At 55.9% G+C, this 24,022-nt stretch overlaps 1 protein-coding gene across 1 annotated transcript in view; it reads left to right on the top strand.

The window, feature by feature from the left end:
- The window catches only part of EPHA8 (EPH receptor A8), a 36,032-nt gene extending 19,645 nt beyond the window's left edge, over positions 1–16,387 (top strand). The window contains exons 4-17 of the mRNA XM_060623370.3: positions 394–549; positions 2,562–2,897; positions 7,086–7,210; positions 7,288–7,450; positions 8,678–8,771; positions 9,741–9,805; positions 10,638–10,802; positions 10,993–11,178; positions 11,486–11,547; positions 12,025–12,234; positions 13,137–13,286; positions 13,379–13,569; positions 14,027–14,200; positions 14,343–16,387. Of these exons, the coding sequence (XP_060479353.2) occupies positions 394–549; positions 2,562–2,897; positions 7,086–7,210; positions 7,288–7,450; positions 8,678–8,771; positions 9,741–9,805; positions 10,638–10,802; positions 10,993–11,178; positions 11,486–11,547; positions 12,025–12,234; positions 13,137–13,286; positions 13,379–13,569; positions 14,027–14,200; positions 14,343–14,457 (2,192 nt within the window). The 3' untranslated portion in view covers positions 14,458–16,387. The remainder of the gene's footprint in view (positions 1–393; positions 550–2,561; positions 2,898–7,085; positions 7,211–7,287; positions 7,451–8,677; positions 8,772–9,740; positions 9,806–10,637; positions 10,803–10,992; positions 11,179–11,485; positions 11,548–12,024; positions 12,235–13,136; positions 13,287–13,378; positions 13,570–14,026; positions 14,201–14,342) is intronic.
- Positions 16,388–24,022: the final 7,635 nt, after the last annotated feature.

Raw genomic sequence — 24,022 nt, 5'->3', positions numbered from 1 at the left:
CACCCGAGGCAGTGTCTCACTCAGGGCCCGGTGTCCGGTGATGGACAGATTCAGGCTGGAGACAGGCCTGGGTGGGAAGGGCCGCAGCAGGAGACGTGACTCTGGTTTGACGAGGCTCTTTCCTGTGCCGACTTCGGGGCCGGGACTCAGGTATCGGGGTCCCAGCCTCAGTTCTGCCCCCGACTAGCTGTGCAACCCTGTGTAAGTCACAGGCCCTCTCTCTGCGCTTCGGTCCCTCCATCTGCAGATGAGGGTAGGACCTGGTGATGCTGAAGGGCTACACCCGTGTCCCTCGGGAGATCCCACTGGAAGCCTTGGGTCAGAGGGAAAGCTGCCCCGAGGCCTGCCAGGGTGGCCCGGCTGGCTCACCTGAAGCCGCCTTGTCCTCCGCAGCCTGTGAGCTGGGCTTCTACAAGTCGGCCCCTGGGGACCAGCTCTGCGCCCGCTGCCCTCCCCACAGCCACTCTGCAGCCCCCGCTGCCCAGGCCTGCCACTGTGACCTCAGCTACTACCGTGCGGCCCTGGACCCACCATCTGCAGCCTGCACCCGTGAGTACCACCCCGAGCCCCAGCATCCTGGAGATCAAGACCGGGCCAGGACCGCATGCTCCCAGGACTCCAGGGACCCAGTCAGTGCTCTGTGGGTGAGGCAGGGACAGGTGGCTCTCTTGGGCCAGGGGCCAGTCTGGGGTAGGGGGGGTGACTCCGACTGACTCCTCTGTGGTGGCTTTGACCTCTCTGAGGTCCCTACTTCTTGTCACATGTCACCTGCCATCTCTACAGGGAAATCCTTCCTTCCTTCCTTCCTTCCTTCCCTCCCCCAGTCTTTCCTCTTTGCTTCGGGGAGCAGAAGAGAGCTGGACTCATGCCCCGCCCGGTACCAGGCGTTTTGGGTCATCTTCTGATCCGGCAGTGATACTGCTGCCCTGGGAGCTGGGGCGGGCGAGCCAGGGGGTTCCCGTGAAACAAGGGCCCGTCAGAGGAGCCCCCTAACCGCTGCTGTCCTCGACGGACTGCCTGAGCTGCCTTAGTGGGTGTGGGGTGTGGGGTGAGTGTGTATAGGAACTATGTGTGGCCGCCTGCTTGGATGTGGCATGCGTGTGTCTGATTCTGGGTGTGCCCTGGGAGGCCGGCAGCGATCAGAACACTGTGTGTGTCTGTGTCGACAGCTGCTCCCGTAAGGGGCCCGCATAGTGTTTGTGTGCCTGGGCGCGAGCGTGAGAGTCTCGTGCCCACGTACATAAAGGACTCTGAGGGGTGCGTGTGCACATGTGGGTCCCTGTAGGGGATTCCCAGGTCCCCGCAGAACTTGGACGAATGTGCCTTGTGAGCCCAGCGTGTGCGCACGTGGCCCAGCAGGGGAGGCGCGTGTGCCCAGAGAGGGCGTGGTTGCGTGTGCTCATGCCCTGTGCACCTGAGGGGACTCCGAGGGGCTCTGACACCGCGCCTGCAGGGCTGTGTGCCTGGGCGTTCTGCGTGCTGCCGGGGGGGGGGCTCCTTCATCGCCTCCTCTCCTGGCCGGAAGGGGCCTCTCACATCCTGGCTGGGAGGCGTGGCAGCCAGCTCAGCCTACCCCATTTGCCAGTGCTGGTCTCTTGAGGTGGAGTGAGGGGCACTTCTCACTGGTTTTGCCCCCCAGTCAGTCTCCAGTCTCCCCCTCCCCCCACCTCCACCACACCCGGCTCCCGGGCTCCCTGTACATGGCGTGCACACACACATACACACACACACACACACACACACACACACACACACACACTTTGTCCCTCCCTCCCTCCGTCCACTGTCCTGCCCAGACCCATGCATTTTCCCCACATGGGACCTGCCGATACAGAAAGGATGGCTGAGCGATGTGGTGCCTACCATGGGCTTTGCAGGCAAAGTGATCCCAGCTCTAGGTCACGGACACTTGTTCTCAGCTAGCCGGACTCCAGTTTTTCTCCAAATCCACAATTCAGTGCCCTCAGGTTCTAGAAATCTTACGACTGTAAAAGACTAAGCTTTTAGTATTCCGCACCCTTCAGATTCTACTATTCTCTATGATTTTGAGATTCTACTCTTCTATTTTCTTGAGATCTGAGAGTCTCCGCCTGAGATGCTGAGGCTTGAAATTCTGAGCCCCAGGGCCCACCCCCCTCAGCACCCCCAGTCCCTCCAGACTCGAATCCCCGCCCCCAGGAGCCTACCCCAGCCCCACCTTTCTCTCCAAAACCTCTGCGCTTCCCAGACTGGGGCTCTGGACACACACTGCTGCAGAGACCTCCCCTGGGCTTCCTGGAGCCTCCATTTTACGCCCAAGCGGTGCTCAGCGGTCTGTGTTTCACGTCCAGCGCAGGGTGAAGGAGTGAAATGCGGCAGGCAAATGACAGAGGCATTTCGCACCCGCCCCCAGGGTGGCAGCTGTGGGCCCCTCCCCCGCCCCCCCCCCCCCAGGGTTGTCAGTCTCTCCACCTGCTCTGCATGAAAACGCTGGGAAACGCAAACCTCGATCCCTGTAGGTCCTGTGGCAGGACAGGGCAGGGGGTTCCCACCACGGCCGCCTGCCGTTCTCTCCTCCCCAGGGCCGCCCTCGGCACCGGTGAACCTGATCTCCAGCGTGAATGGGACATCCGTGACCCTGGAGTGGGCCCCACCCCTGGACCCAGGCGGCCGCAACGACATCACCTACAACGCCGTGTGCCGCCGCTGCCCCTGGGCGTTGGGCCACTGCGAGACGTGTGGGAGTGGCACCCGCTTCGTGCCCCAGCAGACAAGCCTGGTGCGGGCCAGCCTGCTGGTGGCCAATCTGCTGGCTCACATGAACTACTCCTTCTGGATCGAGGCCGTCAACGGCGTGTCCGACCTGAGCCCCGAGCCCCGCCGGGCGGCTGTTGTCAACATCACCACGAACCAGGCAGGTAGGCGGAGATGCTCCGTGCCCCGGCTTCCCTGGCCCCTGGCCCTCGAAGGATCGGAGCACCGCCCCGTACTCGGTGGTGTTTCGGGCAAGTGCCTGCCCCTCCTGGCCCTGCCTTCCTCCCCAGGACTGGGAGTTGCAGGCTCTCCACACCCTTAGAAAAGTAGATCCTGCCCCGTAGGTGGGAGGAATCCGACAAGGTCAGAGACGGGCCTCCACGGCCATCGTAGGCCTGGGTTCCAGAGCTTTCTCTCTGCCTCTGTACGTGCCTCAGGTCCTATTTGGGGGCTTAAGTGAGAGAAATGAAAACTCCGAGCCCAGCACCTGGCCCAAGGTACCTGCTCAATAAATGTCATTAAAAAATAAAATCACTCTGATTATCATTTTCCAGAACACCTGCCACTGCTGCCCCTGGGAGGGATTTGGTTGCACTGGTTTGGACAACAGCCATTTATCTCTGTGTGTCTAGACAGTTGCCGGGCTGATTTTAGCCCCTGGAGCCCCTCCCTTTCCAAATTCTGGTGAGTCCTGCCTGTCAAGTGACAGCCCGGCCCAAGAGCCCACCACAGTAGCTTCTCCATTAACGGCCACCCCAGCACACATCTAAGCCCACCGTGGCCCCGACCCCGTCTCCCCCCAACACCACGCAGGCCTGGTCCAGCAGTCACTATTCTCACCATGTCACCGAGGAGGAGTCTGAGGCTCTGTGTCACCCCCACAGGAAGTGGCAGAGGCAGGATTCAAACCCAGGTCTGCCTCGCACCCAAGTGAAACAGGAGATCCAACGGTGAGCCCAGGGCACCCCCTCCCTGATGCCAGGCTTTGTCCATTCAAGAGACCCTCTTCCAACCGGCATTTGTGGGGCACGCACCGAATGCCCAGCTGTGTGCTCGGGGCTGGCGACACAGTGGGGAATAGGCCTGTGTGCCTGGTGCGTGGGGCCCCGCCCTCGGCCACTGGTCTCCAGGGACACTGGGGCAGGTGGCTGGCTGGCCGGGGTGCAGGTGGGGTAGAACCCAGGGGCATTCCCGACACCATCAGTACGCTCCATCGTTAAAAGAGAAACCCTCCCTTGAAGCCACGCTCCCTTCCAGCCCCCAGACCATTTCTGTTCCCAGGAAACCTTCCTGAAAGAGCTGTCTGCGTCCTCTCTCGGTGAGCCTCTTTGGGCGGCTCCAATCAGGCATCTTTCCCCACCTGGCCCCTGAAGTCCAATGCCCCCACCGGGCCACACGCCGCAGGGACTTCTCTCCCTGTTCTTTTCTCATTGGTGGAACACTTGTGTCTTGGCCCCAAGCCCTGCACATCCCCCATCTTCTGTTCACCTGTCTGGCCTGCCCTTGTCCATCCTGCCAGCCCCTCTTCCCCAAACAACCTCAAAAGGCTGGAAGGACCCTGGGCTTGTCCCAGACCCTCCTCCCTCCCCTGTTCAGCCAGGTCCATCTTTTCCGAGTGATCTTATCGGGGCCCGTGGCTTGGAATCCGCTCTCAGGCTGACATCCCCCAAATGTACCAGCCTGGACCTCTCCCCTGAGGCCTAGCTGCCCACTCCCGCCCCCCACTTGGATGTGTTTTAGCCACACAGCACCCCCAGACCTGCACCTCCCAGAGGCCCCCGTCTCAGGACATGGCACCACTGTTCAGGGGGATGCTGGAGCCCCACACCCCGTTGTCAGCCTGACTCTCCTTCCCTCCCTCCCTCCTCCACCACCCGCCGGCCCCACCGGGCCTCACTTCAGGTGACCACCGCCCCCTCAGAGTCCTTCCAGTGCATCTGCCTTACTCAGCTCAGGCCGTCGTAACAAAATACCGTAGGTTGGGGGCTTAAACCCTGGAGGTGTTTGCTCACGGTTCTTGAGGCTGGAAGTCCAAGATCAAGATGCTGGCCAGTTTGGTTTCTAGTGAGAACCCTCTTCCCGGCTTGTGGACGGCTGCCTTCTTGCTGTGTCCTCCAAGGCAGAGAAAGAGAGAAGTGTCTGGTGTCTTTTCTTATAAAGGCACTGATCCCATCATGAGGGTCTCACCTGCGTGACCCCCTCTGTACCTAATTATCTCCCTAAGACCCTACGTACAAAGACTACCAGGTTGGGGGTTAAGGCTGCAATATATGAACTTGGGAGGGGGACACAATTCAGTCCACAGCACTGTCCACACCCCCAGCGTGTGCTGTGTGGGCAACCACAGGGGCCCCCTTCCCCTCGCCCCGTGATGCCTTCTCACACTGAGTCCTGAATGAGCTTTCCAAATGTAAGCGAGGCCCGGTCGTACACGAACCCTTTACCAGCTTCAGCCTGAGCTCAGATCCCATTCAGATCCTCCCAGGGCCGAGGGACACCCATGCCACCCACCCCACCCACCTCTCCAGCCTCACCTGCCCACTTTTACCCAGCTCCCTCTCTTGCAGCCACCCTGGCTTCCCCCTGCCCTGCCCTGCCCTGGGCCTTGGCTTTACCTCTCTTTCTGAGCGGCAGGCCCCTCCCTGTGATGTCCAGTGGCTGGCTCCTTCAGTCGTCAGTTCCACTGTCACCCCTGCCTTGGGGAGGCCCACTCTGACCACCCCCAGCTAAAATGGCCTGACTCCACCTGGCCCCTGCACACAACGTTCCCTCCATCACACGCAGTGCCTTCTTCTGTCCCTCATGGCACTTCACCAACCTGTGACTGCACGTCGGTTTACCTTCTTGCTTTCTGCCTCTGTCATAGATCGTAAGCTCCTCGAGGGCTGCCGTGGTCACTACAGGAACCCCAGGTCCTAGCTGACCACAAGGCATGTGGGGAAGGCATTCAGGAAATCCTGAGGGGGCCAGGGCAGACAACAGCCCTGAGCAAATGGCTGAGGTCTAGCCTCACAGAATGCTGGCCCCTCCCCGTCTCTCCTCCCTCTCCCCCTCCCTCCTCCCTCTATCCTGTCCCCTTCCCCCCCTCCCTCCCACTCTGTCTTCTTGGCAGCCACCTCCTCCTGGAGCCCTCAGGTGACCCCACCCTGTTTTCCTTCCACCTCTGCGCTCTGTCCCCCTGTGTCTGCTCCACTCACACGGGACCTCTGGCCTTGGAAGTTCTTTGGTTTTTAAGAGGCGCCCACATACTGCTGGCACCACGATGGTCTCATCTGATCCTCACCTCCTCCTGGCTGGTGCTGCTTCTAGCTTCTCTTTCTGGTTGGGGAAAGTGCCCCCCCCCCCCCGATGGTATCGGTCCCAGCCAGCAAGAGAAGGCCGGGTTGTGAACCCAGGCCTGATTCCCAGGCTGGTGGGGGGCCCCCTGTGCCACACTCTCCCAACTTCACTCTGGACTTCTTAATTTGTCACGTCAAAGCCACCCAGCAATATTTATTGGCCACCTGCTGTGCGTAGTCCCTGCCTTCAGGGAGCTCCGGGGAGACAGGATGCCCTGATAGGGAGCAAGAACTGGGCGTGGGGGGCAGCCGGGGGCAGCCGGGGGACCCTGGGGGTGTGGGGCCGAGAGTCAGCTTGGCTGCCGTGGGGTCTGTATCTGGTACTTCCCAGCAGACTCACATCAGGGGTAACTGCGCCGAACGCAGGAGGGAGGGAGGGACTGAAAGGCTCAGTCAGTGAGTAACGGGGGTGCACTGGGGACCTAGTATGACACGGGAATGCTTGAGCTCAGATGGGCTCAGCTCAGGTCCTTCCCCTGAGTGTCAGAACTGCTGTAGTCACACTCTCCAAGTCCAGGCGGTGAGGACGCTGGTTCCTTCCGTCCTGCCCCTCCCTTCCTTCTCCTTTTCTTCTTCCTCCTCAGGATCTCCCCCTGAGATCCTGTTCCACTCCAGGCCTTGGGCTCGGGGTGGGAGGCATCGGGTGGTGGGGCCCACGTGGACGAGGGTGTCTGCTGGATGAGGCTGGCGGGGCTTCAGCACGCTGCCAGTGGATGGGCCTGGCCAGCGGGGAGGTGGAGGCAGTGAAAGCTGGACTAGTCAGGCCTCCTCTGGGTCAGGCCAACCCCAGCTTCCTAGACCCCTGGACCGAAACCAGGCTGTGCCGACCCCGGGTGACCGACCAGAGCGGCAGCCGGTGATTTGCTAGGAGGATTGGAGGATGCCGGGCAGCCTAGGGCCGGGGCAGGACTGTCGGCAAGGTGAACACGGCCCAAACCAGGGTCCCTGGGACAGAGGCCGGGCTCCATTATCACCCACCCTCCCATCTGACCGAGGCTGGCCTCCCACCCCCAGCCCCGTCCCAGGTGGTGGTGATCCGCCAGGAGCGGGCGGGCCAGACCAGCGTCTCCCTGCTGTGGCAGGAGCCAGAGCAACCCAATGGCATCATCCTGGAGTATGAGATCAAGTACTACGAGAAGGTACCAGCAGGGAAGGGAGGAGGGGGGAGGGGAAGCAGGCGGGAGGACCCTTGGCCGACCACCCCTCTCGTGGGCAGGACAAGGAGATGCAGAGCTACTCCACCCTCAAGGCCGTCACCACCAGGGCCACCGTGTCGGGCCTCAAGCCGGGCACCCGCTACATGTTCCAGGTCCGAGCCCGCACCTCTGCAGGCTGCGGCCGCTTCAGCCAGGCCATGGAGGTGGAGACCGGGAAACCCCGTGAGTGCAGGGGAGGACGAGGGAGCTGGGCCAGGCCAGGGGCCGTGGGGGTTGAGAGGAAGGGGATGTGCTGAGCGGGTGCCTGTGCTGGGTTGGCATTTTCACAGGTGAAAGCCTGAGGCTCAGAGAAGGGAGGTTACTTGCCCGAAGGGACAGAGCTGATCACGGCCCACCTGCCACTGGCTTTTCCTGAGTATCGGTGTGGCGTGCATGCGGCATGGCGCCCTTTGCCAGCACGGTCACCTTATAACCGTCCCAGAGGCCCTCTAGTGCGTTGCCGTTATCCACATCCCCGTTTCACAGATGAGGAAAATGAGGATCAAAGCAGTAAAATGAATCGTCCGAGGTCACCCAGCAAGGCAGGATTAAAGCCTGGTTGGTCTGGGGACGAGTTCTGTGCCCCTTCCGCAGTATCCTCCTGCCCCCAGCCTCCAGAACAGTGGTGCCCACAGCGTAGTCTGGGATCAGCAGCAGCATCACCCGGAAGGTACTGGAAATGCTGGTTCTCAGGCCCCACCCCAGACCTTCTGAATCAGAAACCCTGGGGTAAAGGCCCAGCCATGCAGCGTTTAGTAAGCCCTCGGGGTGATTCTGAGGCACCTTCAGGCTTGGAAACGCCCTGCCCCTGTCTCCAGCTGCTTGGGGTCCTTTCTCAGCTCTACACTCGGGTACCCTCCGCGGGGTGGTACTGGGATAGAAAGGTTCAAGGCTGAGTTCATGACCCCCTTCCACTGGCACTGCCTTGGCACTCCTGTGCCGGATAGGAATCCTGCCTGGCTCGGTCCCATTTACTGTGTGACCCTGAGTAAGTTCCCTGAGTTCTCTGAGCCACACCTTTCTTGTCTAAACACAAGATGACCCTGGGATTGCCCTGTAATTGGGAGCGAAACCCGCACCTCTCAGCACATTCGGCTTTGTTAACTGTTTGACAATCAGGCAGGACAGGCCCGTTACAGCTGAGGAAACTGAGGCTCAGACAAGTCTAGTGATTCTCTGCGGCTCACAGAGCCCCAGGAAGTGGTGGCACCGGGGCAGGAAGCCAGGAAGCATGGGTGAGCAGGGTCTTGAAAGGGAAGCTTAGCGGAGGGTGGGGGCAGAGGGGGAGGTGGCCTGTGACCAGACTCTGGGCTGACTCACAGCTGAGGACGCTGCCCACCGAGCCCGGAAGAGCCACCAGACCCCCGGGCCTGAGAGGCTGGTGCCCCACCCCGCTTTCCTCCTCTGCAGGGCCCCGCTATGACACCAGGACCATTGTCTGGATCTGCCTGACGCTCATCACGGGTCTGGTGGTGCTTCTGCTCCTGCTTATCTGCAAAAAGAGGTGTGTGGTCCCTGCCCCCAACCACCCCAAGCCCCTCCTCTGGATCCCTGTGTCTCCAGCCTGTGCCGAGCCCCACCAAGCCAGCGTTCCCCTTGTGCCTGCGGGCAGGTTCCTCATATAAACCTGCTCTTCTTTCCTCCTTCACTTTGTCTTGCCCGATACCCGCCCTCCTCCCCCGCATGCCCCGCACATCCCCCATTTTCCGTCCGCCTCTCTGGCCTGCCCTTCTTCCTCTCTGCTAGCCCCTCGTCTCTGAACAACCCCGAAAGGCTAGAGGACCCCGGGCTTGTCCCGGACCCTCCTCTTTTCCCTGTTCACCCAGGTCCGTCTTTCCCGAGGGACCTTATCAGGGCCCCTGGCTTGGAATCGCGCTCCCATGCAGTCCATGGGGTGGACATCACTTCGGGTGACCACCTTGTTTAAGCCTGTGATGTGGAGATCCTGGTCTTGTGTTGCAGGGGAGCTAGTTGGGGACCAGAGACGTTAGGCCTCTTCCACCAAGTAGATGTCAGAGCTGGGACGGGACCCCAGGTCTGCCAAAACCGAAGCCGTCGTTCTCTCTCTGACTCCATCGCAGAGGGAGGTAGCGATGAGACGCTTGTGTACTTCCTGTCACAGGCAGTGAGAATTGGAAGCATTGTCCTATTTCCTGGAGACACAGGCCCAGGGGAGGGAGGGGGCTTGCCAAGGTCACACAGTGTGGTAGACACCCGAGGCCTCGCCTCCCGGCCACCCCACCGAGGGTGGTTTCGTGTAAAACGGGGCTGATGATGCATAGACTGCTGTGCGGGCCGAGTGCGCTTGACTTTGCAAATTGTAACTGTCAAAGATGTCACGGTCCAGCCGGGTTGAGAGCCGGAGGGCAGGGACTCCCCTCTGCAGGGGCTGACCCCGAAGGGGAAGGAGCTGGAAGGGAGGAGTTCTGGCCCCGCACGGGGTCAGGGCTGAGGCTAGGGCCGTCCTCCACAGGCACTGTGGCTACAGCAAGGCCTTCCAGGACTCTGACGAGAAGATGCAGTATCAGAACGGGCAGGGTGAGTGCGGGGGACCCAGGGATGTGGGGTCACAGTGGGAACCAGCACCGGCCCGGGGAGGGCACGGGTGGGAGGAGCGAGGGCCCACAGGGAAGAGCAGAGCCCCGGGGAAAGACAGCGAGGTCATAGAGACCTGAGGCCTCAGGTGCTGCTTCCCTTTATTGGGTTTGCAGACCCCGCTGAGAAGGCTAGAAACCCTCCATCCAGGGAAATGCACAAGTTTGTGCTCTCACGCACAATTCTGCACACTGGTGGGGGGCAGGGGGCATCATATGCTCTTGGATAAGAACCTGTGCAACCGAGAGCTTTCTCAGGACCCTGCAGAGGCCCCAGAAAACAAGGATAATTAGGAGAAAGCCTACCTCCGTACCGCACTTCTGTGCCCACGGTAGACATTAGTATTATGGTACTGATTCTCACTGAGCTGAACGCAACATCAGAATCCTCCTTAACACAGTCTTCTAGAGAACTGCTGTGAATCAAAATTGGCCTTTGTGATGAAAACATTTTTGCTACGTTTCTACCCCAGAACGACTTAGAAAGACCTTAAAGACTCTAGCAGTGACCCCAGAAAACCTAACAGCAGATATACTCAGAACTCACTGGAAACCCCAGTGTCCTCTAGAGACCCCATAGCTCCTCCACAGAGACCCTGTTATCGCTCGGTAAGCACATATTAGGCACCTACTGTTTGCCGCCACATCCTGAGATACCCAGGAATGCTCCTTACCCTCCAGCCCCCATCCCAGACCTCTCCCAGGCCCATAGAAAGAACGCTGCGAAAGAAAGTCTCCTGCACCCTCCTGATGGCCCTTCTTTCCTGGTCCCTCAGCACCCCCACCTGTCTTCCTGCCCCTGCACCACCCCCCAGGGAAGATCCCAGAGCCCCAGTTCTATGCAGAACCCCATAACTATGAGGAGCCAGGCCGGGCAGGCCGCGGTTTCACCAGAGAGATTGAAGCCTCCAGGATCCACATCGAGAAAATTATCGGCTCTGGTGAGCCTCGGGGGTTGTGAAGGTGGGGACAGCACAGGGGGGTGCCCGGGGGAGGGGCACCCAGGGCAGAGGGAGAGGGGAACCAAGGAGCCCGTACGGCAGACACGTGGGGCAGGGGGCGTGCCAGGGACCAGGTGTGGAGAGGAGGGTCCCATAGCCCTCCCCTGCCTGCCCTGCTCGGGATCCACAGGAGAGTCGGGAGAAGTCTGCTACGGGCGGCTGCGGGTGCCAGGGCAGCAGGACGTGCCCGTGGCCATCAAGGCCCTCAAAGCCGGCTACACAGAGAGACAGCGGCGGGACTTTCTGAGCGAGGCATCCATCATGGGTCAGTTTGACCACCCCAATATCATCCGCCTTGAAGGTGTCGTCACCCGTGGTAGGTGCCAGGCGAGGCCAGCCTCACCCTGAAGGGCCCTTCCTGCCCAGGACCAGGAGTCTGGGTCCATCCCTGGACTGCCGTGCTCTGCCCCTGCCCTGCCCCGTCCCCCTGGTTCAGGTCCCTGGATGACTTGGTTGGGAGGGGGCCCAGAGTCCGGGACCCCAGGGGGAACCCTAGGCTTTCTGAAGCTGTCAAGTGCTGGCCCACCTCCTGGCAGCTCTCAGAGGGGGCATGTTCCTGGGGTCTCTGATCAGCAGGTCTGATCCCCCCACCAAGAGCCACCCCTGCCTCTGTCCCTCCCCAGGCCGCCTGGCAATGATCGTGACTGAGTACATGGAGAACGGCTCCCTGGACGCCTTCCTGAGGGTGCGTGCCCCACCCGTCCTTCCACATGGGCTGGGGGGGGGGAAGTTCAGGCTGGGTGTTGGGAGATCATGTGAGGCCTCCAAACACCCTTAGGAACTTGGACCCAGTGGACCTGGGGAAGGGGAGTGAGGCATGGGGAGGGGTCTTAAGGGGCAGCCAATCAAATTACCTTTCAGGGCCCCCTCACATGAAGGTCCCTCTGCTGCACGGGTCCTCTGCCCTGCACACAGGCTCAGAGGGGTGCCTCTGCAGGGACCCAGGGCTCCAGCCAGCTGGAAGGCATGGTGGGTGCGGTGGAAATCGCTAGACTCCCAGCCCCCACCCTACCATTTATTTGCTGAGCGTTCAGGCGCAGGGCTTAACCTCTCTGGGCCTCTATTTCTCCTTCTGCAAAATGGGTGGGAAGTCCTCAGAGCCCCACCTATACTTCGCAAACTGCCCAGAGCCTTCCTGAAGCCCAGCCATGTCCCCCTACAGACTCACGACGGGCAGTTCACCATCATGCAGCTGGTGGGCATGCTCAGAGGTGTGGGTGCCGGCATGCGCTACCTCTCAGACCTGGGCTACATCCACCGAGACCTGGCCGCCCGCAACGTGCTGGTCGACAGCAACCTGGTCTGCAAGGTGTCCGACTTCGGGCTCTCCCGGGTGCTGGAGGACGACCCCGACGCGGCCTACACCACCACGGTGTGCAGTCCACACCCCTTCCCAGGAGGCCCGGGGAGGGGCAAGGTGGCAGGGGGTGGGGGTGGGGGCTCCTCACACGTAGTCAAGTAAAGTTGGAAGTGTCAGGGTTGCCTTCAATCTGGGGCACGTCCCACCTCTTCTCTGCAGCTGTTTCTCCCTCCGGGAAATGCGAGCCCCCATTCCCACCCTTTCTGTACCCCTGGGTGGCCTGGGCAGACACCAGGGCTGGTCTCCCCCTCGTCACTCACTCTCTGGGAGATTTGGGGAGGGGTGGCGTCTCCCTGAATCACAAATCCACTCCAGAGCTGTCTGTAAGGATTGGCTAGAAACTAGCATTTTCAGAACATGTTCCATAGAGCTGTGGGTTTCTCTAGAGGTGCCCTGGGGGCCGCCTTCAAGGCAGGAGGCTGAGTGGGCAGGGACCCAGGCCCCCCACCCTGCCTCAGCGAGAACCTTCCCTTAGGTCTCACCCACTGAGCGTCCTAATGAAGTTTCGCTTAGAGAAAGGATTTTGTGGCAAAAACAAACAAAACAAAAAAACAAAAACAAAAAACACACCAAAACCCCAAACCCAAAAAACCCAACCCAAGAAGAAGGAAAGAAAGGAAGAGCAGTTAGGGTGATGAGCAAGCCACATTCCGTGGGCTTGGTCTCTTGCTTAGGCATCAGCCTGGTGACTGATACTTACTGAGCACCTACTATGTTCCAGGCCCGCCACACACTTCCTTTGCTCAGTCTTCACGACAGCTGTGTGTGCAGGTCTCCCGGACCAGAACAGGTGCTCTAGGAAGGTGGAGGCCATGTCTCCCCTCCTGGACTGCCAGTTTCCCAGCCTGGACCCAGTGCTTAGCTCCCCACTGCGGGTTGGGGAGAGGCCCTCAGCACTCCTGTGTGCCTTGCAGGGAGGCAAGATCCCGATCCGCTGGACGGCACCCGAAGCCATCGCTTTCCGGACCTTCTCCTCCGCCAGCGATGTGTGGAGTTTCGGTGTGGTCATGTGGGAGGTGCTGGCCTATGGGGAGAGGCCCTACTGGAACATGACAAACCGTGACGTGAGTGCGGGACCCTGGCTGGGCAGGGGCCGTTGGGGGCCTTGGAGGGAGGGACGGCCTCCAGCCCAGCACTGTGCTTGCCCCCACCCCAGGTCATCAGCTCCGTGGAGGAGGGGTACCGCCTGCCTGCGCCCATGGGCTGCCCGCGCGCCCTGCACCAGCTCATGCTCGATTGCTGGCACAAGGACAGGGCCCAGCGGCCTCGCTTTTCCCAGATTGTCAGTGTCCTCGATGCCCTCATCCGGAGCCCTGAGAGTCTCAGGGCCACGGCCACTGTCAACAGGTGCCTGGTGCCCACCCTAGCTCTGCCCAAGCCCAGCTGCCCTCACAGTATTTCCTGAGATAAGGCTCAGACTTAGTGTAAGCCCTGACATCTGGACCTCACCCAACCTGGGCCTCAAACCCCTGTGCTGCTTAGGCTCCTGACCCGTCAAGTCTGGACCTCTGATCCCTGCCTTACCTGGGTCCCTGACGGCTATTCTGCCTGGGCCCTTGACCCCTGTCCTGCCTGGGCCCCTGACTGCTGGCCTGCCTGGACCCTTGACCTCTGAGCTTCCTGGGCCTCTGACCCCTGCCCTGTCTGGGCCTTCCTCAGCCCTCTCCTTGCAGCCTGGGGGCAAGCTTCTCAGACCCTTTGCCTACTGCTGAGCCTGGATGGAGGCCGAGGGCGGCTAGTGTGAGGGTCCCTGAGGGAGGCAGAGGCCCTGGCAGGCCACTTACCAAGGACCCCTGTGCCTCAGGTGCCCGCCCCCTGCCTTTGCCCAGAGCTGCTTTGACCTCCGTGGGGGCGGGGGCGGCGGCGGGGGCCTCACCGTCGGGGACTGGCTGGACTCCATCCGCATGGGCCGCTACCGGGACCACTTTGCTGCTGGCGGTTACTCCTCCCTGGGCATGGTGCTGCGTATGAACGCTCAGTGAGTGGAGGGGCCGGGTGGTGGTGCCCGTGGGGGCGGGGACAGGGGGAGAGGGCAGGAGACCAGAGGCAGGCTGGCGGCTCCAGGGAAGGGGGACCTGGCCTCCCAGGCCAACCCGGTCAGCACCGCCCTTCCTTCACAGGGACGTGCGTGCCCTGGGCATCACCCTCATGGGCCACCAGAAGAAGATCCTGGGCAGCATCCAGACCATGAGGGCCCAGCTGACCAGCACCCAGGGGCCCCGTCGGCACCTCTGACCTGAGGCTGGTGGGGCCCGGGCAGCAACTAAAAGTGGCCCCGAGTCGTGTCGGCCACCAGAGGACTTGCGCCGGGTCATGTCGGCCATCGGAGGACTTGCAGGGTTGGCCGGAGGTCGGGCAGCTCCCAGCCTCTGGTCCCTCCTCTCAGGTGCCAGGGAGGCCAAGAGCTCCGCCACAGGACCTGGTGTTAGCCGGAGTCAGGCTGCCTGGGAAGCGGCATTTGGTGCCCAGCGTGGCTGGGACATCTGTCCCCGGCTGAGGCCTCAGTGACACTGAGCCTAACAGAGACATCACTCGCTTGCCTCTGAGAGAGAGAGAGAGTGTGTGTGTGTGTGTGTGTGTGTGCGCGCGCGTGTGATCACATGCTGTAGGGGTTGTTTTCATGAGGTCCTGGGAGCCCTTGTGAACATTTGTGATCATGTGTGTGTGTCCACCCATCGGGTCCAAGCACGGACGTGTGCCTGTGGTGTGCGTGCTTATCCAATTTGGTGGGGGGCATATGTGCGTGACCATGGATGGCACGTCATGAATGAGGACATGTGTCACGGGCCTGTGACCCGTGTGACACTGCCCACTGAGCATGGACCCAGGCCCCAGCACCCACAGGGATGAGGGAGAGGCCCATGCCCACCTCCCCCTACACCTGGAGGCAGGGAGTAGGGACCGCTTTGGAACTGCACCAGCACGAGGCCCACCCTTGTCTCCCCCCGGGTGAGCCCCCTCCCGGCTGTATCTCAGGTCTGCGCCCTCCCTCTAGCTGGTGAGGGGCCGCCTGCAGCCTCCACCTGGCTCCCACCGCTGCTTCGACAGGAAAACAGGGTTCCCGGCCAGCCCCTCTGGCCACCTACCATGTAGGCATCACTGCAGAGTATGCCAGGTGCCCTCGGCTGGGCTTGGCTGCCTGGTCAGGGGCCAGGGGCCATGAACTTCCCTCTGGGCTCTGATGCCCCTCCCTGGCCCAGGGCTCCTCACTTGGAAGACCCTCTGCCAACCTCTCACTGCCCGTCCCTGGCCTGTGTCCCCATCCTAGGATCAGGGGCCATAAGATCCCAGCTTTTCAGCCCCCTGTCCACCCCTCTCGTACCACCTGGGGAGACCAAGGCCTAGAGGGGGGTTGTGCCTTGTCCAAGGTCACACAGCAACCAAGTTTCAGAGCTGAGGCCACCTGCCTGCCAGCCCAGCGCTCTACCCCCCCACCCCCCCATCCCACACTGACAGCCGTGGGTAAGAGGGGGCTTCAGGAGCTCCCCCATCCCCAAACTGACCCTCCCCTTTACGGCCCACCAGGGTATGTAAATATCTTTTTTCTACCATGTCAGAATATTTTTTCCTCACTCCTGACAATGCAAAAATGGTCTTCAAAGCACATAAAAAGCACCCAGGGTGAGAAAGCACCATCCCAGGGGAAGCTTGGCGGGCAGGGCCCAAGGAACCCCACCAGGCAGGATGCCTTGGGCCCCCTGCCGGCCCCAGAGGGAGGGGCAAACCCAGCTCCCCACCCCCAGCCCAGCCCTCCCCCTAGCCAGCACAGCTGTTCCGCAGAGACACCAGCACTGAGTCCCCCCTCCCTCCTGCAATAATTTGGGGAGTCTCAGCCCCGCCTAGGTGCCGCGGCCAGCTCTCTGCACCTCTATATATTATATTACTATATAGCCGAGCTGTTCTTTCTTCCTATGGAAGTCGGAAACATGGTCAGAACACGATCCGGGGAGGACCCTGACTTCCTCCCACCCCCAGCCCACTCTCACCCAGTTCCTGGGCTCTGATCCTCACCGTCGAGGGGGACACAGTGAGCCTGGCACTTGCAAAAGTGTGGCCCCTGCCCCGAGCGTGAGGTAGCCTTGGGGTCCCAGGATCTGCTTCTCTGTGGTCTTCATCCTGAGTCTTGAACGTACCCACAATGAGAATAAATTCTGCCTCATCTTTGCCTGTGTCCCCCATTTTTTTCCGTCCTTTCAACCTTGACGTCACCTGCTGAAGAGCAGCCTATGCTATGCACCTAGTGTATGCAGTCCATACATTTTTTTCTGTTCTGGTCTTACCTATTTTGGGAGGTAGGATTCATGCACCCATTTTAGATATAGGGAGACTGAGCCTTACAGAAGTCAACTCGCCTATAAAGTCAAGTTTGTGGGGAGCTGAGTCAGAACCCTGGCTTGTCCAACTCCAAAGCCCATGCTCTGCTAGGAAGCACCCCTACAGGCCCCAAATTCTCCCTCCCAAGATGTGCAGATGGTGCTTAACACTGGGGCACAATCCCTTGCAGGCAGGCATTGCCCTTGCCTCAAGCTCTTTTGTGCAAGAAAGACATTCTCCGGAGGAGGAACACATAAGGCAGGAACATTTCATGGGAACGACTTCTTTGGGACCAAGGGGTCCCTTGAGAGACCTGGGTGCCACAGGGCAGGGAAGGGACAATAGGATGAAAACATCTGCTTTAGTTACATCAGGGGCTGAGGACCCACCTCTGATCCAGGAAAGAAGGGACGGCAGCAGAGCCAGGACAGTGGCGTCCAAGGCAGAGCAGAGCCCAACTATGTCCATTTGGGGAAGATGCCCCTGGGGGTCCTATTGATGAGCAAGCCCTCAAGCTGAAGGAAGATCTTCATTCCTGCACCTCCCTCGAATTGGAAACGTAGGACCGGGGAGAAAACAGGTTTGCTGTGTTTCCTATGTTATCTCACTAATAATCACAGCAGCCCTATGGATTGGTAGTATTGTCTCCATCTTACAGATGGGCACAGCATGCTCAGAGAGGCCAGTGTCCCAACTGGCAGAGCAACCATGTAAAACTAGACCCGTCTGATTTCTAGCCAGGTGTGTTTTTCCTGAAACTCTACAAATAAACTCTGTTCCGGGCCTCCCCGACCCCGCCGCCCCAGGACCAGCCATTTCCTATGAGGAAGAACCTGTTACCACACACTTCCTTCCCTAAGGGCTAATCATCAGAGCCTATGGAGCACCTACTATGTGTTGGGTGCCACTGGGGGATACAAAGGTGAAGGCAGACCCTATGCTAAGTGTCCGGGAAAGGGGGCATGCAGAAGGGTTGGAGGAGGTCAGAGGAGAGAAAGCCTGGAGGGCCAAGATTGTCACCAAGGGCTTCCTGGAGGAGGAAGCATTCATCTGGGCACTGAAGGATGAGAAGGGTTTGGAGGTTCATTTCCCCTGTGTGAGTATGGATGCAGAGAAGAGGAAGAAAGACTAACAGCCACAGAAAAAACAAATGGGGTTCATGCATAGGAAGTCTCGCTGTCATGAAGTCAGCTAGTCCCTTCCAGTTTAATCTATATATTTTGTTTCCAATAAACCTCACAAGGGGTTTTCTCTGCAACTTGACAAGGTCATCCCCAAATGTATATGGAATAATAACCTAGAAGAGCCAAGACAATTTTAAAGAAGAGGAGGAAGAGAATGGGAGCATCACCCTACCAGATATCAATAATTACTATAAAGCTCCAATAATTAAGATAGTTTTATTTGGTTCTGGGAATACAGAAACAGAGAAAAAGAACAGAGAATAATAATGCCTATGGACAGATCCAAATGTATTTGAGAGTTTGAAACATGACAGGGGTAAAGGATAGTCTAGTTAATGGGTGACATTAGGACAATTAGGACAACCCACATAGAAAAAGATAAATTAGATCCCTGCTGGTACTACTCACAAAATAAATTCCAAACTGATTAAAGTTTAAATGTAAAAATCAGACTATAAAACTTTTAAAAGAAAAAAATAAGACTTTTAAAAAGACTTTAAAAAAAATAAGACTTTTAAAAAGACTTTAAAAAAAAAAAACCAGGAAGATAACTTTATGACCTTAGAGCAGAAAATAAAAGCACAGATGATAAAGGAAGACACTAAGAAACCTTATTTCAATAAAATTGAGAACTTTTCCATGACATACATACAAAAATAGACTTGTTAGAGCCATGGCCGGGAGAATATTTGCAAGCTGTATAATCAACCAAGAGAGAATTAGTTTCCAAAATAAATTTTTTAACTTCAAAAAATCAATTTACCAAAACATTTAGAAACATAAGAAAGTGGGAAAAAGATATGAACAAAGAAACAGAGAAAGAAATGTGGATGACCAATAAAGATATAAATAAGATTCTCAACATCACTGGTAAACATGGAAATGCAAGTTAACAGTAACGAGATAGGTATTGCACCAATTTGACTGGCAAACTTAGTCTCTAATGCTGGTATTCATGAAGGTGTTGGGGGAATAGGAATGTTTGTAAACCACTAGTGGGGATGCAAATTGGTGCAACTACTTTGGAGAGCAATTTGGAAACAGTAAATTTTAAGATGAGCAAATCTAAGACCAAACAGCTCCACCTTAGTGTGTGCTCAGATTAGGTTCTCGAAGCAGTGCCTGAGATTCTTGTGCAGGTGATTTATCGAGGGAGAACTCCCAGGTGAAAGAGACAGGGGAAGGCAGAGAGGGTGGGAGGAAATGCTAGGCAACGATATGTTCTCATTGGAGATTATCTTCAATCTGATGCCACAGGGAACTCTGGAGCATTAATAATACCACAGAGTGGATCTGCCTTAAAGCAAGGAGGTCAGACTTGTACCCCGTGTCAGTCATTGATTGCCTATAGGCTGCCCCGTTGCGGGAAAGTGGGTGGTGTTGTATATCTTGTTGGGTGAGGATGTTCCCAAGAAGGGAGCAGCTATGAGCCCTTGGCAGCTAACTCTTACAGCACTTGCAGGTCAAAGGAATCAGGGCAGGGCACCCACAGTGTTTCCTACACATCCTAGAGAAACTCATACCCACATGCAAAAGGATACATGTCCAAGGATATTCATTGCACCTTGGTATATAATAGAAAAATGAGGAGCAGCCTAACTGCTCTCAGCAGGGAAACAGGAAAATAAGCTGTTTTATAAGTACAATGAAATCATCTACCATAGTTAAAATGAACAAAGTAGATCAACATGTACCAATAGGGATAAGAATAACACAGTATGGAGTGAAAAAATAAATGGCAACCGCATATATACAGTATTATACCATTTTTGTAAACGTTAACATTTTTTTTATTACGTTTCTTTATTTTTGAGAGGCAGAGAGAAACAGAGCATGAGTGGCGGAGGGGCAGAGAGGAAGACACAGAATCCGAAGCAGGTTCCAGGCTCTGAGCTGTCAGCCCAGATCCCAACGCGGGGCTCGAACCCACGAACCGTGAGATCATGACCTGAGCGGAAGGCAGACACTCAACCGACTGAGCCACCCACGCGCCCCATGTAAACTTTAAAAACATGTGTAACAATAGAATTACAGGTTTCTAATCCGTAACTAGATAATGACAATACAACAGATAAACATAAACACCAACTTCAGCTTAGTTACCTCTGGGGAAGAAGGGCAAGGAAGGAAGGGGTACTGAGCTGTATTGACAGTGTTTTACTTATTTTCCTTTTTAAAATAGACTTCTAGCTGGTGTGTTTCTCCTGAAAGTCTAAAAATAGACTGCAAATTTGGTAAAATGTTAACACCCATTTAATCTTGGTGGGCACATCCGTGTCTGTTACATTAATTTATGAGTTTTCTGTATAATGAAATGTTTTATGATTAAAAATAAAGACTAAAAACCTCAAGGGTAGAGGTCTGAGAGTCGCCCTCAGGACGCTCAGTGTCTCCCGAGAAACAGGAACGGACTTTGGGTGAACGCGCAGGTGTGCGCTGTCCGTGGTGCTGAACCTCAATGGCAGCAGCTGGTGTGCTGCAAAAAAAAAAAAAAAAAAAAAAAAATCAGCAGGTCTTGTCAGCTCTCTCTCCAAACTGTGTTCCAGATGTAACCATTTATCCCCACCTACCACTGGTCTGAGACGCCGCCACCACCTCTCCCCTGGACATCTTAAGGGGATGGTCTCCCTGCTTCCTCTCTCATCCCCATAATGAAGGAATCTTTTAAAAACCAGACCATGCCACTTCCCTAATTACGACCTTCCAAAAGTTTCCTATCAAGTTTGTAATAACATCGAAAATCGTGGGGTGTCTGGGTGACTCAGTTGATTGATCAGTCGACTACTGACTTCAGCTCAGGTCATGATCTCACAGATCTCACGGCACGGAGACTGCTTCAAATCCTCTGTCTCCCTCTCTCTGCCCCTCCATGACTTGTTTCTCTCTCTCTCTCTCTCTCCCTCTCTCTCTCTCTCAAAAATAAGTAAATGTTAAAAATTTTTAAAATAATAAAATAAGATCCTCACCTGGCCTACAATATCCTACATGATCTGCTCCTTCTGGCCTCCCTGATCTGCCTCCAACCTTCCTCTCCCTCCCTCTAACCATCCTCTCCCTCACTCCTTTTATGTCTTGAACATACCAGGCCTTGGCATTAGCCCTGCCCTTTGCCTGGGATGTTCTTCCATGTCGATAAAAGGTTCAGCCTGAGTGTGGCCACCTTCCACCTGAGTCACATTCTACTACGTTACCTAATATTATTATATTTATAGCGTTTACAGCCAGTTGAAGTTATTTATCATTTATTTACTTGCTTATTTTCTGCTCCCATAATTCAGTAGGGTCTGAGGAAGCAGGTACTGCATCTAATTTACTCAGTGCTTTACCAACAGTACACAGCACAGTGATGGCCCTCATTCATGTGCAACAGATATTTATTGAAAGAATGAATGTATATCTTCCGAGCACCTGTTCTGTGACAGACCCTGTATTTGGCAGAGGATATGAAGTCTAGAATAAATAAGATCACTCTTGCCCTCAAGATGCTCATAGACTGAAGAAAACATAGAAGCCAAATCACAGGATCATGGAATGTTGGAATAAGTCCCTTTGCTCTTATTATAGATTAGAGGACTTTAGGGGAATCAGCTTGGTAATTCTCCACACGCTTCTTCTTTCTTAGGTAAAGAAATCCAGCCTTGCCCAGGGAGGGAAATGGACTCACCCAAATTCACATGGCATCAGAAGCATAATCTGGCTCTGAGATTCTTCACCTAACTTCCTATAGTTTGTGTTTAAAGAAAGGTCCCCCAAAGCAGTTTCAGACACTCTTCTACCTTCTGGCTCTTGGTTGCCCTTCTAGGCACCACCTGCAGAAGAGAAACAAATTCCCATAAGAGTGATTTGAGGAGTAACAGGAAGTCCTCAGGCAGATGGACGCCTTACCTTTTGATCAAACATAACACCTAGATTTTCACCATTAGGATCTCATCTCTTTGAAGAAGACTTGCTGTCTTTGGATTTCCCTGAGAAAATGCAAAATCTCCCTAGAAGAACAACTCTCTGAGCCCCAAGTGTGGACAAGTCCAGCCAAACCTTCTTACCCCTATGAGGGGACTCACTGGGAGAAGAGAATAGATAATATGGTTGGGGGTTAGAAGAAGTGTGGAAAGAGGTGGTCCAAGATGCCAAGCAAAACTGGTGCCACCCATGTCTCTTGTCTCATCCCCTCTTCTTACTCCCCCACAAACCCACAGAGGACCTTCCAGCCATGAGGAAATACCTGCAGACTCATAAATACTCTTGGCCCTCTCCCATGACTGTGCCATGTGTCTCTTCCACTAGAGGAATGTTCCTCCTCTCTTCTCACCCTGGGTAATTCCTATTCATGCTGCAGCTCTCAACCTCTGGGGCCTCTCCCTAATTTAGGGTTGGATTTCTTTCTTTTTGAGATCCCACAGACCCCAGGATTCCACATTAAAGCACTTATGTTGCACTGTAATAGATCTTCCACCTTCACTGTTGACTGATTAAGGTCAGAACTGTCCCTATTTAGCCAGAGAACCCCAGTGCCCAGCCGAGGGCTGGATCATGGTAAGGATTCAGTGACTGATAAAGGCACAGGCAAATAATCCTTCCTGGAGTCCTGGGTATCTGCCCTATTGTCAGGCCAGTTTCTTTCTCCTTCCCTACCATGTGACTTTGAGCATGTCACTTGCCTCTTTGAGCTTCATTTAATCACTCCTCACCTGTAAAATGAGGTCAGGGCTTAAACACACTGCACAGGCTTGTCTTGAGGATTAGAGGATAATATGAAGGTAAGACAGAGGGATAGTGCCTAGTGTTGGTCACTACAGCAGGAGGAGGGTGGCTGGGTGTCTCTGGGATGGTGTAAGGGCAAGGCTGTTGGTGAGTGCGGATGAAGTCTTGGAAGCAGGAAGGGGTGGAGAGCCCCAGTAGTTTAGAGTCCTGCCTTCCAGGACAGCCCTCACTGTGTGGTTCCTCTATCTCTCACATCACCCAGGGGGTGATGACCTAGACCCATGGTCACCTCTCATACTCCACCCCCAATGCCCAGGCACCTCATTAGGGACATCTCCATCTCCCCCACCTCAGGCTGCTGGAGAAGGGTCAGCTGCTGGTGTGAAATTCACAGTCCTTGGAGAGTTTGTATTTCCATGTCTCCTCTGTTGGGGCTGGTAGAAGGTGATGAATAAAAGATGGGAATGGGGGGAGGTCCTGTGGCTTTAAGAGAAATGTGACGAGCATTTAGAGTGGAGAGATTAGCACAAGAGCTCCTCTCTGAATACCAAAAATAAGGGGTCCAGTATCAAATGCAAAATAAACCAAAATAAACCAGAAAGCCACCATTCTGCTTTGATATGTCAGGGCCCCAACAGAAGAAGGGGACCTGGGGACCTTGGGTAAATGTAGAGAGTCAGGTGAAGGAAGCTGGGAACCATCAGGAAAGAAGTTCAAGAGGACCATGGCCAAGGTGACCTAAGGGCTGAGAACGGGACAGTGAGGGGAGGAGATTCCGGGTGCAGCCCCCTCCCTCCCAATGCTGACATTCTTTTGGGATGCTGAATGTAACAATCACCCCCAACACACACACACACACACACACACACACACACACACACACACACTCCTGTGAAAAGGACTGTGAAGAGAAGGTTGTCTGTATGGCATTTAATGGGAGCCTAAGTGGGTGGCTTATTGTTATTAATAATAATGAATCACTATTTACTGCACTTTTGTCATGTACCAGACAGTGACAAGTGCTTTCTGTGCATTACACCTTCCAGTCCTCACAGCAGCCTTATGAGAGTGTTATTATTACTATCCCCATTTCATTAATAAGGAAACCGAGGCACTGAGAGGTTATGTAACATGCTCCGTGTTACAGAGCTAATGAATGGTGTCTAGGGATTTAAATGCAGGTCAGCCTGACTCCCTGGGGAGTGGTAATGGTGGGTTGTGCTGAGGGGAATGGTTAAGAATGTGGGCTTTGTCCAAAGCTCAGGAATCACCAGCAGTTCACTCCTGTATCTGTCTTCTGGACAGTTGCTCCTGGGGGAAAGCATCTAAGACTCCAAGACCTCATTGGCCATAGAGGATGAGTGATGGGATAAAGGGGTGAAATCTGTTGCTGTATGTTTTTGCTTTTATGTAAGTGGATGACCATGAGAGGTTGTGTGGACACTTTTGTTCACTTGGTGGCATATGGCTGTAGAAAAGGGCACATGTGGCTTTGTCTTCAAGTGTGTGTATGACTGTTGGTATACTACTGCATGTGCATGTGTCTGTGTGAGTATGACTGTGATGGGTAATCATATGCTATGAAACTGAGGATGGCTGAG

Source organism: Panthera onca, chromosome C1, assembly GCF_046562875.1.
Source record: "Panthera onca isolate mPanOnc1 chromosome C1, mPanOnc1 haplotype 2, whole genome shotgun sequence".
Classification (NCBI taxonomy): domain Eukaryota; kingdom Metazoa; phylum Chordata; class Mammalia; order Carnivora; family Felidae; genus Panthera; species Panthera onca.
The sequence above is the reverse complement of the archived record's forward strand: the minus strand, read 5'-3'. Positions and strand labels throughout refer to the sequence as shown.